The sequence below is a fragment of the Drosophila persimilis genome, unplaced genomic scaffold (assembly GCF_003286085.1).
Source record: "Drosophila persimilis strain 14011-0111.01,24,50 unplaced genomic scaffold, DperRS2 tig00000000-arrow-pilon, whole genome shotgun sequence".
NCBI classification, from domain to species: Eukaryota; Metazoa; Arthropoda; class Insecta; order Diptera; family Drosophilidae; genus Drosophila; species Drosophila persimilis.
In genome coordinates, this window is record NW_020825288.1 from 8110868 (window position 1) to 8128353 (window position 17486).

Sequence of the window (17486 nt, forward strand, 5' to 3'; positions counted from 1 at the left end):
CTGCAATGCGCTTTTAAATTGCGTCGCCATTTTTGGGCTATCGCCAATCGACTATCTATCGACTAAACGAATGCAAAGCGGGCTATGACACAGGTGGGCGCAGCAGCAGCGGTGGGGGGCGGCACGGGACGGGTCGGGACGGGTTTCGGCCCGGTTGAGTTGAGGTGCTGACAAACTGCACATAATAAATATAATGTGTGTGTTTCGTATAAAATAAATCAGAGCTCCGAAAGTGAAACGTTTACCGGATGTTGGGGAGATTGACAAACTGAATGAATGACGGCAACAGTCGCGAAACCATCGATTGCTGGGGTGTCTCTCGGTCTCTCCCTCGCTGTCTTTCGCTCTGCATGTCTCTCTGGTTGGATGCATTGACAGATTGTTGTATGTAATCGCACAATCGTGCAGTCATTGGCACATTAAATGCAACAGATAGAGAGAGGGAGTGGGAGAGGGAGAGGCAAACGAACTATAGATAAAGCATGGCAAAGGGGAGTCCCTCTATCTCTTTTAGATACTGCTCTTTCCGCCCTGTTCCGATCTGTGTCTGTTTCTGTTTTTGTGGCGCCTTTTGTAAAAGTGCATTGAACAGCGAAATTAATTGCAAGTCTAGTAATGCGGAAAAGGGCGTGGCTCCCCCCCCACCCCAGCAATCGGTCAGCGAAATAAACAAAAGCGTTTCCATCCGATATCCGATATCCGATATCCGATTGTAAACAAGTGGCACTGCCAGCAGAATTGAAATCAAAAAGACCACTGCTGTCCATTAAAAAAGAAATCGAACCAAAAATTAAAACTTTGGCTTTGAGAGCAGTCGAGTTAGTAGATACACTACCCAAGAGATTGGTTCTATTTCAAATATTTATTATTAATACTACTGCCAGTTCTAGTCTGGAATACTGCCTGAAACCACAAAGAATACCCTGCTTATCCGGGGCACCTTTTCTTTAAACGCGGAGTCCTAAAATTTTATTATTAAAACTTAAATTAAAAAAAAAAAAAATTCGTATACATTTGATCCTAAATATTGAAAAATTTTACTTAAATAACAAATAATAATAGAAATAATACAAAATAATACAAAATAAAATAAATAATAGTACAAAAAATAAGAAAAGAAACTACAAAATTAATTAATAATAAAAAATAAAGATAATAAAATAAATAATAAAGATAATAAAATATTTAAATAGTTATTTATTATTTGGTATTACCAAAATGATAACAGAAAATAATATAAATAAAAATAGAAAACAAATAAATAAATTTCACATTTAAAATAAATATTTGCCTATATCAATTAAATGTTTGCGTACTTAAACTAAATAAATATATTTCCCATAAATTTAATATATTTTTTGTATTTATGTTAAGTCCAAGTGAATTTTATTTTTATGAAATTTATTTATGTGTATGTGTGTGTATCCCTTTACCATGCAATTTTTCTCTAAGTGTACATCATTCAGTGGGGCTACAAGACTTCCATGGAAAAGTGTCATACCCCCTGCTTGGGAGGGCAGATCGTGCAAAATGTGTACAAATTGGTCAACTTCCGGTTGGCAATCGAGAAGCGGTCAACACCGGGTATCGCGTGACCAGCCCCGGCCTGGCCTGGCCTGGCCTGGCCAAATTATAGTGCCATGCTAATTAACAGAACGAGCGGGCGAGAGTGTGAAGATTGTGTGAAAGTTCCGGACACCAAAACAATGAAATATTGACAAAACTTAAAAGCGACAACAGGCAAAGTGCAACAGCCAGCCATTGTCTCTCTCTCTCTCAGTTGCTGTGCCGCTGGGGCACCCCCCTTGGCCAATTTCACATGTATTCGACTTGAGCGCCGGAAAATCGATTAGAAATCGCTGGCAAATGACAGCACAAGAGGTGTGCCCGTTGGCTCTACAACCGACAGCGGGACGACAGAGCCAGAGACTCAGCGACAGCGTCACTGTCAGGCGTCGGTGATAGCGATAGTGTTTTATATCCCCGGCAGGAGTCCAGTCCCCCCAAGGATATGCCACATGGACAGCATTGTCTGGCATGGCATGGCATGGGCCGGTGCCCGCGGGACTCGCCCGTTTATGAACGTTTATCATTATCATCATGATGATCATTATTATTGGCAGTAACGGCAGGCGAAAGTTTAACCGAAACAGAAAACAGATGGGTGCGCAAGCGGAATGGGGTTTGTGCCAAAAGTGTAATTAAAATTTAAAACAGTTAATTAATTTAATGCAAAATGCCCGACCAAACGATCCACAAAAACCACACAGGTACAGTGGTACATAATTTTGTAACCAATTTATGTCGATGAAAGTAAAAGTCTTGGACTTCCGGAAATTTCCATAAATTTCAGCTTTTTGGAAATCTTAAGGAATGAGGCGAATTCCATTTCTTATATGTATCATAGATTTTTTGTTTTATGCGGGATTTCCCCCACTTATCCCACTGTGCTGCTGATAGTGGTCTTTAGATGTGTTAGCCAAGTTGTTATTAAGTTTTGGGCCAGTTTTGTGACTACGACTTGCGCATAATTTATGTCTTTAATTAAATTTTGCGTACTTTTTTTGTTTTTATTCGTGTTTTTCCTTGTTACATCATAGTCTTAGTTTAGTTAGATCACTGCAATGCTGAATGGGTATTATAAATAATTTTGCTTCATTTCTGTACTAGTTTTGTGGGGTATCCAATGACAGTTTTGGTGGGCAGGGGCTGTCGTTTATAAAGTTTCGTAATTGACTGAGAGGTAAAGTAAGCAAAATAGATTAAATATAAACATTTTAAATAGATTTACATGTTACATCATGAATTAGTTGGTATAAATGGTGGCCATATATAAAAGGCCAATAGCTTGTATGTTTTCCAATAGGTCTACAGTACAGGAATACAGGGTATAAGTTACATTAATAAAGCCGGCTGATAGATTCTGTAGTTAATAGAAATTAAGAAAAATGTAGCAGAGTGTCGCGGCACGTGTGCCGCTACTTAAAAAGATTGGCTAGAATTTTGAATGATCCGCTGTCCGCTGTAGGAAGATAACATTCTGTAGAAATATCACACTCTGTAGGAAGATAACATTCAGTACGAAGATAACAGGCTGTAGGAACTAACATTCCGTGGAAATATAACACTTTAGGAATTCTGTGGAAATATATGTAACATATTGTAGGCAGATAACATTCTGTGCGAGCATAACATTCTGTCGAAAGATAACATTCTCTGGGAAGTTAACATTCTGTAAAACGCTGTAAGCTGCTGCAGTGTTATTTGCATGCTCGTACTTTTTGTTTTGCTTCTCTTTATTGAGGTCTCTGCTCTCTGTTTGCCAGATAAAATATATAATACATATATATACATAGATATAGATATGCAAGCCTGAGTAGAGAAGAAGTAGAGAATATCAAAAGACGCCAGAGACAAGCTTGATAAACATCCCGTTCGTTTCATTGTTTCGACCTTCAAACCATTACAACACAACACAAAACAGAGCTATTTGCCCGCAATAAACATTTGCTGGCAAGAATGTAATTTTATAAATTTACCTCAACTAAACAAAGGAAAATCAACAATAAATTCAGACAATTACAAGCAAGCATATTACAAGCCATAAAAATAATAAATGGCCGAAACAAATAAGGGAAAAAAACAAAACAAAAAGACAAAAAAAAGCAAAAGGAAAACCACGTGAAGAGGAAATTTGACAGGCGACGATTTACATTGCAACAGCTGTTGCAGTGTTTTGTTGTTTTAGTTGTTGTTGTTGTTGCAACTCCTTTAAAAGTTTTTTTTTTAGTTTTTGGCAGCTTTTGTGAAGCGTCCGTCCAACAAAAGCGAACGAAAAATTGTTAATTTAATTACAACACTTGCGTTCCGTTGACTGCTGCGACGATTACCAAAGCGCCGCCAAGCACCAAAAAACACATTAGACAATTATTGTTGGTTGTCCATCTGTCTGTCTGTCTCTCGGTTGTTGTTTGGTCTCTTGCCACATATGGAAAATGTGTTGCAAACACAGACCGTTCGGCCAAAATTTTGGTTGCTGTTTTTTCGTTAATGCCAGAGAATTATAAAAAAAATTATTGAAACTCCCAAAAAAAAAGGGGAAAAAACATCATTAAGAGGAAAACTAATGACGGCTAAGGGGAAATGGCTTTTGGATGGAGTCTGGGTTGGACTTGAAGTTTTTTTTTTTCCATATAGATGCATATCCGTAGCTACATGCAACTGTCTTTTAATAAATCTAACCGGCTGTTAGACCCACTGGCAACTGGCAAACTGGGAACGCACAATGCCCCAAGAGACCCCGGAGACCCTGGCTCGATGTTGCGTCAGAGGCTGGCGGCCAAACCCAAACCCAAACGCCAACATGTAACTGCATTGGAATTGAATTGAAGTCGAAAAAATACGAGTATAAATTGGCGTAGTCAATGTGCCGAGCGATGACTGTTAAAAATGCTATAAGTCATGCATGTTTTTTTTTTTCACTCTATCGTGCGGGAGGGCGTACTGTTGCTGGGGGGCGGGAGGGTCTTGTAATTAATAAGCGCTCCCAATCCGCCAGAGTCTCGCCTCGCCAGTCAGGGTACAGACAGACACATAATTATGTATCCCCCTAAATACATACTTATTCCAGCAGTTATGCAAACGCATTACTAATTGGAATGGATAGACACAGTTCCAGGGAGAGGGAGAGGGAGAGGCAAAAGGTGGCACTTAACAATATTATTGTAATATTTCCTTGCCCAGCTTTGCATGGAAATCTTCAATTAAAAGCCTGCGATCGAACAAACAAACCGCAAAAATAGAAATTTCATTTAAGCGTGCTGCAACGGCATGTGGGTAACATCAAACAACAATAACCAAATCATTAAAAAAAGGAAACAAAAAATAAAAACCGTAGTGATAGATACCCTTGCAAATATTGAAGAAAGCTTGCACAGCAGAGAGAGAGAGAGAGAGAGAGAGAGAGAGAGGTACTGCCAGCTCTTGGCTGGGATGGATGCCATCCCGTTCTGTCCTTCTTCGAAAGACGACATTAGACAAGGTGGTCCGCCACCGCAATGCGCTCTATTTTCTGCTCAGTACAACAGCAAACTTCGTTCTTCTCTCTCTCATAAATATGGCATCAAAGCGCTCTGAGAACCGAAAGAGAGCAAGCGCACCACCTTCATCATGATCCCGTTCTGCTCTCCAGGCCTTACGCACAAGCCGCTCTCTCATTCTCTCTCTCGGGAGGGAGTTCATAAATATTACAGTTCTTTTCCACGCGGGTCCTTTTTTATTTGATTAGTTATTTATTTATTTAGAAAATTGTAGCTTAATTGTTCCCGAGCGATCGTTTCTATTGCAGTTGTGTAAATATGTACTGCATACAGAATACCCTCTGTTAGGGCATACGCATGCAGAAACAGAGATTAAAGCGCTTTAGAATTACAAGCATACTCATGTACATACACATGTACATATATGTATATTGTATGTGTGGGAGCGAGTGAAGCGCAGTGAAACCCGTGTTAGCTAGAGCATAGCAAATAGTAATCGCACCGGCACGTTACGTATAAACAAACGAAAGAAAGAAATAAATGAAAGAGAAAAAGAGGTGGAGAGAGTGACAAAGAGATGGTGCCAAAAATCGATCAAACAACATGCGGCCCCAGGTCGAGTGCAAAAAGCCACTCAAGAAATTTGGTGAAAGAATAGAAAAACAAAGCAAAAGCAACACCAATGCACAGTGCGAAGTACAGTTAAATGAGCTGGGAAGTGGTTTTGCGTTTGGTTTTTGCTTTTGCTTGTGTCATTGTTTTCACAAGTGGGTGTCCCGTCCCATTGATTGTGGTTCCACTCGTTTGATTAATAATCAAAGTGCGACTTTCTAGTAATGGCAAAAGTTCTGTTACGCGCTGGCTCTGTTTATGGCGAAATATGTAGCTGATCGCTGGCACTTCGGGGAACCTGCTAGTTTGGCTACAACTATAAATAGTACTCCTACCCCATGGTTTAGCTGACTCACACAGGCAAGCCCAAAAACCTTGCTGGCTAGTGTGGCTGCCTGACGACTCGAGTGGTGGGCAGCCTAATTGAGCGGGTCTGTCGCCCAAGCCTCGAGTCTTGAGTCCCAAGTGGTGCTGCGACTGTGCCTCTCTGCGTCTGTCATGGCGCACAATGATGATGATCAACCCAATTGCTGGCAAGTAATAAAAAACTTGAGGATGCAGCCACGCAGACGAAGAGAGAGAGACGCCCACGAGTACAGCAATGTTGCAGATGATAATGATGTTCAAATGTTGATTGGGGTGATGATCAAACAGTGGTTTGGGGCTCACGAAATCTAAATCTAAATAATTATATTTAAAGACACTCTCTAGCTGGGAATCATATATTTTGAACCACTGTGCAAGCAGGGCGCGCAGCTTGAGAGAGAAGATACGACTCCGACTCAGACTCCGAAAACAGTGACAGACGCCTCGTTCGAGTGACAAGGAAACACTTGTGTCTCTACAGTGTATTGTAATTTGCATATAACTGAAATACATAGTAGGTTTTGATAGTAATATATCATATATAGTACGCGTAGTAGGAGGAAAGGAAACATTTGCTTTTGTTTGGGCCCCCCCTCTCGAATGGAGTGTTTGAGGCCCGTGGGCCAAAAGGCCAAATCCCCAAGTTAATTGAGCAATGAGAGTCTGAAATCATAAAGCCAATGGAAACGCTCGAATGAATGACAGACGACCCGACAGACGTCTCTCTCTCTCTCTCTCTTGCTAGTCGGAGTGAGTGACAGGCGGTTCGGTACGGGGGCCTGGGGATTGTTTGGTTTCAATTTCGTGGTTGACAATGGATTTTGCTATATAATTACACGATCTTCAATGTGACTTCTCTGGCACTTCCCATGCTTTGGCTTTTGGCTTTGATGTTCGCCACGCTCCAAAGGCAAGTCGGCCAAAAAGAAATACAAAAAAAAAAACTATAAAAAATAGAGTTTATACGGTAGAAAAAGTGCATTGAGCATTATGCAAGCCTGCCATGAAATTATGATTTTTTGCTTCCTGGGGTTCCCCCCCTCCAACAACCCCCTACCCCTGTTAATTAGCTGTTAAATAATGTCTAGGGGGCCCAGCAAATGGCTTGGATGGATACACCATCTGGGATGTGTGAATGTGGGCCAATTTTCATGCTTCATTTGCAATGATTTTGCCATTAGGCGCTGACGCTGACCAACATTTTCATCATCAAGGTGCATGCAACATCAGTCACTACTCTTTCTTGGCGTAGAACAGACAACAGACCCAGTTGCCTGGTTTGTGTCGTGACTTTTGCCATGCATTCGTAAGTATTTATAGCACTCCAATGGCCAACCAGTCAGCCATCCAGCGGTTGTTTGATCAATAGTCGTAAAGCCGGCTCGACAAAACGGCTGCCAGGCAGAAATATTTATGTTTATTGCATGTGAAAGTATTTTTTGTGTTTTTTTTTTTGCCAATCAATTGAGAAACATTCTCGCTCAGTGAAAGCGGGAAAGCGGGAAAACTTCCAACCGGGTTGACAAACAAATCGCCCGACACTCGTAATTTTCAGAGCCAGATCCAGAGCGGAGAAAAACGACTTTTACTTGGCCATCTGCTGTGGCCCCAGGTTCTAGTTTATGAACCTCCTCCTCCTCCTCCTCCTCCGCAGAAAGCACTGAATAGTCATGGGGTCCAAGACATGATTGTCACAAATTGCTGCCTCCAGTGTGGTGTTTTCTCCACGGGTCGTCGTCACCGGGCCAGCTCTCGCCGGGTGCTCTCCAGAGCTCGATCGAGCCGATCAATCATCAATCATTATTTGTGTGTCATTCACTAATCGCTCGCACTGCTCCCGAACCAGAGTCCAGTAGGACCACGATGATGAATTAAATTTACTTAATGCAGCTCAAAGTGTTGTTTTCTTTCGAGTAATTAACAGCCCCATTGGGGGCTCCCCAGCGATCTTGAGCTCTAAAGAGGTAAAAGTGCAGCGGACCACCAAAATATCCAAAACAATGATTCATTGGATTTCTTCGAGGCATGCATTGAGAAAAAAGACTGAATAAATTATAGTAATTATCAGTATTACATTTTGTTTATCTTCTGGGTTCCAATCCCTATGAAATCTTCAGATTATCTTCTATGCAATTTGTTAAACATTGAATGAACAAATCAAGGTTTTGTGTACCGTCTTATCTTTACAATAATTAATTATAAATGGCTTAATTTGATCAAAATATTGTATTGTTTTCAAATGCTGTTGGGAAATGTTTGCCATCCGTGGAGGTCAGTCGTACAGATCATATGATAAACTTTTGGAATAATTAGGGTTGATGAGAAAATACATTAGCATAGTTTTTTTTTGTTTAAATGAAAAAGCTTTGAATTTGATTTGAATTTGTTGAATGACAGTGGTATGGAGATGTGCAGAATATTTGTTAGTAATTATCTATCACCATAAATAATAGTACTAAATATACTAATCAGAACTAGAGCTCTGCCTGTTTGAGGCTTTCGAATCATTATGAATCATTCTTTTAGAAACAAACGAGTTCGTGTAACGAGTGAGAGTTTTGAACGAATGAGAAAACGAGTGTCTAGGTAGCGGAATACCGAGGGCCAGATTAGTTGTTGATTCGAATCATTCCCTTCAGTCACACTCGGAACGCTCCCAATTGAAGTAACCGAAGGCCGAGTAACCAGTGCCGAGTAACGAGTGACTCGGAACGCTCCTAAGTAGCGGAATACCAAGTGCCGCCGAGTAGATTCGGTTGTAGATTCGAATCATTCGCTTCAGTCGCACTCGGAACGCTCCGAATCGAAGTAACCGAGTGCCGAGTAACGAGTAACGAGTGCCGCCGAGTAGTCTCGGTTGTCTGTTTATGCTGGGCTCAACTCCAAACCTCACTTAATGGCTACATTTATTGTGTATTTCTAGATATATGTGGGTTTTTCTCTTCTTATATATAAAATACTGAGTAGACCTCTTAAACTGATATATTTCTTCCGTTGCTCCGTTCTTTGTTCCTGCAGAATGACGTCTTCGAACTACCCGCAACGCATGGCATCGGCACCGGCCACCACCCCCACAGTCAGAGCAACGGCGAGGGGAACGGCAGCAGCCACGTAAACGGGAAGCGCACCACTGAGCTGGCCATGGAGTGCCTGCCGCTGAGCAGTGCCGGCCATCATCCGCACCTGATGTCGAGCGGTCCGGCGGTGGGCGGCGGGGGGGCAGTGGCCGCCTCGCCCACGGCCACAGTGGTGGTGGGGGCCACGTATCCGCATCATCTGCACCACCACCATCATCATCTGAGCCACCACAGTCCGCACTACAGCAACAGCTACGGGAGCCATCACATCCACGGCGAGCAGACCAAGTCGCTGCAGGAGCTGCAGCACGAGGTCGGTGCCCTGCTGGAGTTCCGGGATCTGGTGATCGAAACGTTTCCCGATCTCAAGCATAAAATGGCCTCCATGTCGGTCAGGCCCTCGACACCCACCTCCTCAGTGGGCGCCATGGGCGGCAGTCATTCCGTGGGTGGTGGCAGCTCCTCGTTAGCCACAAGGTGAGTCCATGCCCTCCAAATTCGATGGCTTGGCCTTTTTCTAATCCTTTTCCGATTCCTTTTGCAGACGGGAATGGGAGCCGGGCATACGGATGACGAGGAAACTTTCGCACAAGGAACCGTCCACGTCGTCAGCGGCTGTAGCTCCGTCCAGAGCGGAGCCATCGTCCTCGTCGCTGACGCGCAGCCGCAGCAATTCGCATAGCGGCAAGAAAGAGCCAAAGAGCGGAGAGAACAACAACGGCAGTGTTGTGCAGGACTCCGGCTTCTCAACGGAGACCAGTTCCTCCAAGGAGGGACACAGCGCCTCCTCCACCAACGGTGCTATGACGGTGAGTCGCCTTGCTTAAAGCACAGCCCCGACATCCTTGCTAATCTCTGTTCTATGCTCTTACAGGTGGCCATAGCCGGGAATCGCCTGAGCGGTTCCGAGTCCGACGATGAGCTGTTCAATCTGCTGGATGTCATCCATCGCCGATCGAATCGTGTGCTCGAGAAGGTGGAGCTGCTGCAGAGCAAGAGCTGCGCCGACGAGGCGGGGGCCAGCGGACTGACGCAGAAGCAGTTCCTCGAGCAGGTGGAGCGACTGAACCGCGAGGACTTCAAGCAGCTGCGCAAGGAGCGCGATCAGCTGCTCGACAAGCTGGCCGAAATGGAGGCCGAGACGCTGACGGCCCGCATCAAGGCGGCCAAGATGAGCGACCGCATGGAGGAGATGATCAGCGTGAAGAAGGATATCGAGGAGCAGCTGAAGCTGGCCCTGGCCCAGAAGCTGGAGCTGAGTCTGCGCGTCCAACAGTTGCAGCTGCAACAAAGCAAGAGCTCTTCCAGGTAAGCAACCGCCTGCACTGGATGGATCCATCTCTAAACCGATATTTTATGTTCATTTTCTGTGCAGCACCAGCCAATCGGATTACTCCAGTCAACGCAACTTTCTATCCTCAGCCACGACGGTGCTCTCGAATGGCAGTCGGCCGAGCAACAGCAGCAGCAGCAACAACTTTATCAACAGCAACAACACATTCCAGCCGGTCATCGTCGATCAGCCAGCAGCGCAGGAAGCAGCATTCCATCAAAGCCCAGGCAGTGATACAACAACAACAGCAACAACAACAACAACAAGGAGGCCACCACCATTGGGCCGACTGGATGGCATTGTGAGCACGCCGGGTGCGCGCAATACCAAATGCCGGCTGACGGACACAAAGCGCATCTCGGCCATTCTGCTGGAGACGAACGTGCTGGAGCTGCAGCGCCACCTGCTCACCCTGTCCGTGCAGAACCAGGTGCTGTCGCAGAAGCTGGACTCGTCCAGCAAGTCCAAGACGCTGCTGGCCAAGCGGCTGGACAAGAGCGGCGAGGAGTTCGAGCACTTGCGCTTTCAGCTGGAGGAGAAGAGCATCGAGCTGGAGGGCACCAAGGCCCAGCTGCGGCTCGTGGAGTCCCGTCTGCAGGCGAACAACAGCACCACCAATTCGTATCTGAACTCGTCGCAGCATGACTACGAGACGAATCGCTCGTCGGCCTCCACCACCCTGATGCTGAGTCGCCGCGGGGTGCCCGAGTGCTCGGTGGACTCCTCCTCGACGGCCATGCCCGCACCGCCAGTCACACAGATCAGCACGCCCAGCATGAAGGCCATGGTGCCGCTGGCCATGGACGAGCTGCAGCACAGCAGCAGCACCGAGTCGGCCCACGAGCATGAGGGGACCCCAGGCCAGGGGCAGCGGCAGGCGCAGGCCCTGCACGTCACGCCCAACAACAACAGCACGCTGAGAAAGAGCATCATCAATTCAGGGAGCCCCAGTCCGCTGGGCAGCAGCACACCCAGCAGCATTGCGGCCCGGGTGATGAGCACCAGCGTCGGTGGGGTCAGTCCCTTTGAGCAGACGCCGCCGGCGCGACAGAACGCCTTCCGGAAGTTCGGAAGTGCCAGCAAGCCGAGCAAGATACCGCTGCCTGGAAGCAAGGCGGCGGCCTATTTTGCCGGCAAACCGCCCACGGGCAGACCCTCGACGGGGGGACGATCGCCACCATCGGCGCATAACTCCAGCAGCACTTCGTACGGCAGCAAGTCCTCGCTGAGTCGCAGCACAGGCAACCTGCAGAGCCTGCGGCGCGCCGACTCGGCCTCCAATCACTCGCTGAGCACCAACACCAGCCGGAGCTCCACATCGTCGTCGATACCGCTGGCCACCACACCCTACTCATCCGGCTCGACGGGCAATCGCAGCCAGTCGCAGACGGCTGCCGCAGCCGCAGCCACAGCCACAACTCCGTCCCCGCGTGTGCTCCAGAACTCGCCGCTGCCGAAGCTGAAGCGCGACACGATCAGCTCTCGGGTGCGGCACCTGGACTCGCTGTCGCGTTCCCAGCAATCGCCGGAGATGCCCAAGGGCGGCAGCAACGGCTCCGCCTCCATTGCAGCCCAGCTGAGCACGACGCTTCGCAAGGATCTCCAGCTGCAGATCGGCGGCTCGGCGGGGGCTCCCTACCACCATAGACGTGGCGGGGCCTCGGCCATGTCGGGCAGCGAGCGTGCTCCGCTGGGTGTGTCGAGGCGGTATAGCAGCGCCTCTGTGGGGGCCGCTGGAAGGTTGGGGCGGGAGCAGAACGAAACTCTGGCCTCCACCACGCCCACGTCCAGCTATGGGGGCGGCGGAGGCGGCGACAGTGATAGTGGCAAGGTACGCACTCTCAAATCAACATTATTGGGTTGGTTCAAGTGAAATTACGTCTAATAATGCATACAACTTACTTACAATCGATACACCATACATTTACTATGAATATATCTATATACTATATACTATATATATATATATATATATACATATATCTATTGATTACCGATTAATATGCCTTCGATAACGATTCAACAACAACAACAACTACAACAACAACAACAACAACAAAGAACCACAAGAATCATCGCCTTCGTTACAGTTACAGTTAAATATATATCGAAAAGCGACATCCAACTACTGTATACGTTATATAGATACATAGTTACGTGCATATCTCTTATTTATTTATACATACACACACACACACACATACACAATTAACCCTCACATACACTACATATACAAATACACACATATATCTAAGCGATCGTCTCGTGCATGTCCCGCCCCCATCGGGTATCAAGTTGTTCTTCGTCTTAGTCTAAGCCTAAACCCCATTTCAACACAACAGATGGATATTTTCAACAACAACAGAATCAAAAGATTTCAGCCTATTTATTGTATGGAATTCGTTCTACAAATGCTCCAAATTACAATTTTTCTTCGTCTTAGCCTAAGCCTAAACCCCATTCCAATACAAAAGATGGATATTTTCAACAACAACAGAATCAAAAGATTTCAGCCTATTTATTGTAGGGAATTCATTCAACAAATGCTCCAAATTACAATTGTTCTTCGTCTTCGCCCAAGCCCAAGCCCAAACCCCATTCCAACACACAAAAGATGTATATATTCAACAAAAACATATTAACCCTATTTATTGTAGGGAGTTTATTCAACAAATTCTCCAAAATACAATTGTTCTTCGTCTTAGCCTAAGCCTAAACCCCATTTCAACACACGAAAGATGGATATTTTCAACAACAACAACAGAATCAAAAGCTTAATCCTATTTATTGTAGGGAATTCATTCAACAAATGCTCCAACATACAATTGTTCTACGTCTTCGCCCAAGCCCAAGCCCAAACCCCATTCCAACACACAAAAGATGGATATTTTCAACAACAACAGAATCAACAGATAGGGAATTCATTCAACAATACAATACAAATACAATATTTTCAGAATATTACGATATATTTGTGCAGTTCGACGAGGATTCGTTCTCTGAAACCCCAACAGCAGTGGGGATAACTCTGTCGTTAAATATTTGTTCGTTTCCAAAAGTCTGTTAGAATGAATATCCGTTGAAGCCGCCGCCTGGGGGGTCGTTGGACTCCGACACGCGGCTGGTGAAAGGTGCCGCCGCCTAGCAAGCTCTCACTGCCTATCGATGCCTTAGGTGCTCAGTAGATGCATTAATTAATCAAACAATTTCACATGCAACAGCAACAGCCACAGCCACAGCCACAGCCGAAGCACTAGCAATATTTCCTCCATTTAGTTTTTGTACATAAAAGAAAAAGAAAACAGAAAAGCCAATGCATGTACACACATTATGCAAATCACGTTAATTGTTGTTCGGTTAATTTTTCCCTCAAGTATGGCTATGGCATGCCTCCAGCTCATTGTTTGGTTCGAAGGCCTCCAGCCTTAACTGTGTGTGTTCGTGTGTGTGTGTGTGTTTAATATAATTATTAGTTATTTTTGTTTGTAATTTGTAATTTATTTTAAGCTTAAACTTATACACACTCCTTATTTGGGCTTAATTTATTGATCTATGAAGCAATATGCAACACATACATATATGTAGAAATATACAAAAACAAATTATTCTATATATATATCTTTTTGTGTGAAATTCAAAAGGAAATAATACTTGCCCTAAGTTACAATTAAATATGCTTGCCAGTATAATCATATCATAGAAATGTGTCTCCCAAAAGGGGGGACAGGATCATCCGCTCATCTGCCACACACACACACACACACACTCAAACACCATCAAGTGCTTCATGAGACCAACACCTGAAAATAATTTGTATCTAATGCTGTAATTTCTTTTTTTACTTTTACCTTTTTTCTTTCTGCGCCTATCTACCTTGTATGTCTACTCCAAACCAAAAAAAAAAAAAAAAACAAAACAAAAAATGTTTGCTATAACTCACATATACTCGTCTTTTGTATGCCCAAAAATCTGAACGTACCAAAAATATCCCCGCAAACAAAAACAAAAACAAATCCCAAAAACCACCAACAGCCCAACATGTAACTAAAAACCATTTGTGAAAACCGAAACAAAAAAAAAAAACATAACTTTTCCTAACAAAAAAAAAAAAAACTTAGAGAAATTAAGACGTCGAACCTAAGCGGAGTTTTGGTATGGATTAGCAGATGATATATGGACTTATGGTGGTGTTTTGTTTGTTTGATTGATTGACTTATGTGTGTTGGTGGTTCAACTGATGTGCTAACAAACAAAATAGAAAAAAGTCTGGAGTTTTTGGTAACGGACAGCCCGCCAAGGAGAATCGCCCACGCCCAAGACATCCTCAGCCTCAGGCTCGGGGCCCCAGCTCAGACCTCAGTCCAGAGCCACTCTGTTGTATATCGTTTGTCTGCTTTTGATCTTAGCCAAAGCCAAAGACAACGAAGTAGACACATTTTGCCGCAATTCGTTATACGCGTAAGTCTCTCTTTTGTTGTAAATCACCTAGTAGGTTAAGCTCCACCACCAACTCCACCATTTCTCCACTCCACACAGCTTTCTGGCATTGCTTTTGATTTCGTTTAGTTTGTAGCTTAGTTTGTTGTAGATCTAGACTACCAGACTCTCTAGAGAACCTCACCCTTTCCCCCACAATAGCAAAACGGGCTGCACACACAAATTTCCGATTCAAGTAAGCGCCTCTCTAAAGGATCGACGAACAACTTCTATATTGTACATACAAATATTGGTTTGAAGACTGATCAGATCTGATTGATGCTCTGTGCTAACCTTCAATTTTTTGCCCTTGGTTGAGGATTCTAACCGCTTTAACGCCCAAGTTCTTGAAAAACTGTACCCCGCTCTATGCTAACCCAAAAAAAAAACAACCAGTTTTGTGTTCCTCTAACGATTTTAATAACTAATTTTTTGTGAATGACCTTTTCTTGTTCCTGTTTCTGTTTTTCCTGCGCTTGCATTCTGTTTTGAAGCAAAGATTTGATATTCTATTCTGTTTTTTCTTTGCTCTTTACCCAAACCTCAATTGATGATCAGAACTTGGCCGAGCCTCTTGACAAGCCAAATTTCCGTTTCAATAACCGCAATTGGCAATGGCAGCTATGGGAAACGAGCAACCAGAACCACAATACCACTACCAACGGCAATGAAATGGTTCTGGATCATCAGCAGAGATACGATATTCACGATGTGTCCGAGGAGACGGCCTACGATTCGTATTACACCCAATACACAACGCCCGACTCGATGGACTGTGGCAGTACCAATCTGCTGGTGACCTTCGACTATGGCTACAGTGATTCGATTGAGGCCAGAGCTGAGGAGCCCCTGGGCGTGGCTGGAGCTAAGGAGGATCGGGGCGAAGGTGCCACCGACCCTGATGGCATCTGGTTTGGTCCCCCACCAAACGATGCCAGGCCCTTCGAGGTACATCATGTGCAGCACAAGATGCTCGATGAGAGCCTGCAGTCCCTGGTTTCCTACGATGTAGATGATTTTGAGGACGAGCAATCGGAGACAGAGACAGATCCAGATGAGGAGGTCTTCTATGATAGCATTGAGTGCACTTGAACCAATGGCAGGCCAGGCAGTACTAGCTATAACCCCTTATAACCCCTTGGAACTATCATATCTAAACTAGTCTATGTTCGCAATAATATGTTTTACCCTGAAACCCACCCAAACCCCCCACATGTACGGAGAAGGCAGATGATCCTATGTGTATGTAGATGTATGTATGTAACGATCCGATGATGGCAGATTGTGAAATGTGAATTGTGACTGAATTCGATGTAGTGTTTGATTTCCCCCGTTAACCCCCCCCTTCATTCAGGGCCTTAGTCTATACGCATGATGGTTTCTTCGACTATTTATTATTACGCAACTAAAGTATATATGTTATAGCCCTACTTATGTATCTACGAGTACTATCTGTATGTATTATTTATATCGTATCAAGTGGAATGTGTGTGCATCTTTGTAAGAGTCTTAAGTTAATTAAAATTACATAGCACTACTGCTTATTTACTCAAACTACTTTTAAATGACTTGTACTAGGCTCGTGCCGGCTAAGTAGTTTAGTTGTTAATCAAATTTAGTTAACACATTGCATATAATGTATGTATGTACAGTTTGATATATATATATAAATATATACCCTACCCGTGTACGAACTCTACTTAAGTCAGAAGCAAATGTAATAGGATCTATCTATGTATCTATCATGTTATCACGAAACTGCGTTTACTACATTTATAAAACCAACAGACAGACAGAGGACAAAACCAACAATTATATGGTTTGATTCATATTAAAGCTACTAATAATATATTCAAAAGGCAGCAAATGTAGAGACATGCATATATCCATTTAAACAGCAATTGTAATTGATGAACACGTATATGAAAAAGAAATAAACAAACATAAAAAAAAACTAAAATAAAATCAATAAAAAAACATAATCGAAAAGTGTTCTTAATGATCTTTCTGGGGTAACTAATGTGAACAGTGATGTATATAATCTTTGCAGAGTTTCTGTAATTGTGCTGCATTCTAGGAAAAGATCTTTTCCGAATCTCATGACACTCTATGCAGGATTTTACTCTTTACGCGGGACAAAAATTAGGTTGTAGGACTAATTAAGTAGATCACATCCTCATACTTAGAATTTGCATCATATCGCCAAAGATTTTCTAAAAATGGAAAGCTGGCCTTTGCTGACTTGACGCATTTTTGTGGCCTTACCTGGAAGATACTCGTACACCAAGCCAAAGTTTAAGTTTTCTGAAATAGTGATGTGTCTTTTGCTTCTTCTAAAACTTTAACCAAACATTCTTTTCACTATATATATTTATACTATTTATTTCACTATGTATACGATTATATTGATACCATCCTGACGACTTATATATTTATTTATATTTTATTATTTGAAAAGTCTGTTGAATTTATGGACATCATTGCTTCAGTCCCTACAAGCTAATGATAAACATAAATTAGTTAAGTTTTCTATTTCAAACTAATAAAAATAAAAGAGTCCTCGACTGGGAGTCTACTGAGACT

At 43.7% G+C, this 17486-nt stretch overlaps 1 protein-coding gene across 3 annotated transcripts in view; it reads left to right on the forward strand.

Moving 5' to 3' along the window:
* LOC6588278 (nuclear pore complex protein DDB_G0274915) overlaps positions 1-16840 on the forward strand; it is a 69317-nt gene extending 52477 nt beyond the window's left edge. The window contains exons 2-6 of one of the 3 annotated variants that reach the window (XM_026986503.1): positions 9036-9571; positions 9639-9903; positions 9969-10402; positions 10470-12258; positions 14460-14643. In XM_026986503.1, coding sequence (XP_026842304.1) covers positions 9036-9571; positions 9639-9903; positions 9969-10402; positions 10470-12258; positions 14460-14471 — 3036 coding nt within the window. In that variant the 3' untranslated portion in view covers positions 14472-14643. Of the gene's footprint in view, positions 1-9035; positions 9572-9638; positions 9904-9968; positions 10403-10469; positions 14033-14459; positions 14644-15461 lie in introns of those variants that run through there. The other 2 variants (XM_026986513.1, XM_002012877.2) reach the window with 2 other exon arrangements.
* The last annotated feature ends 646 nt before the right edge of the window (positions 16841-17486 follow it).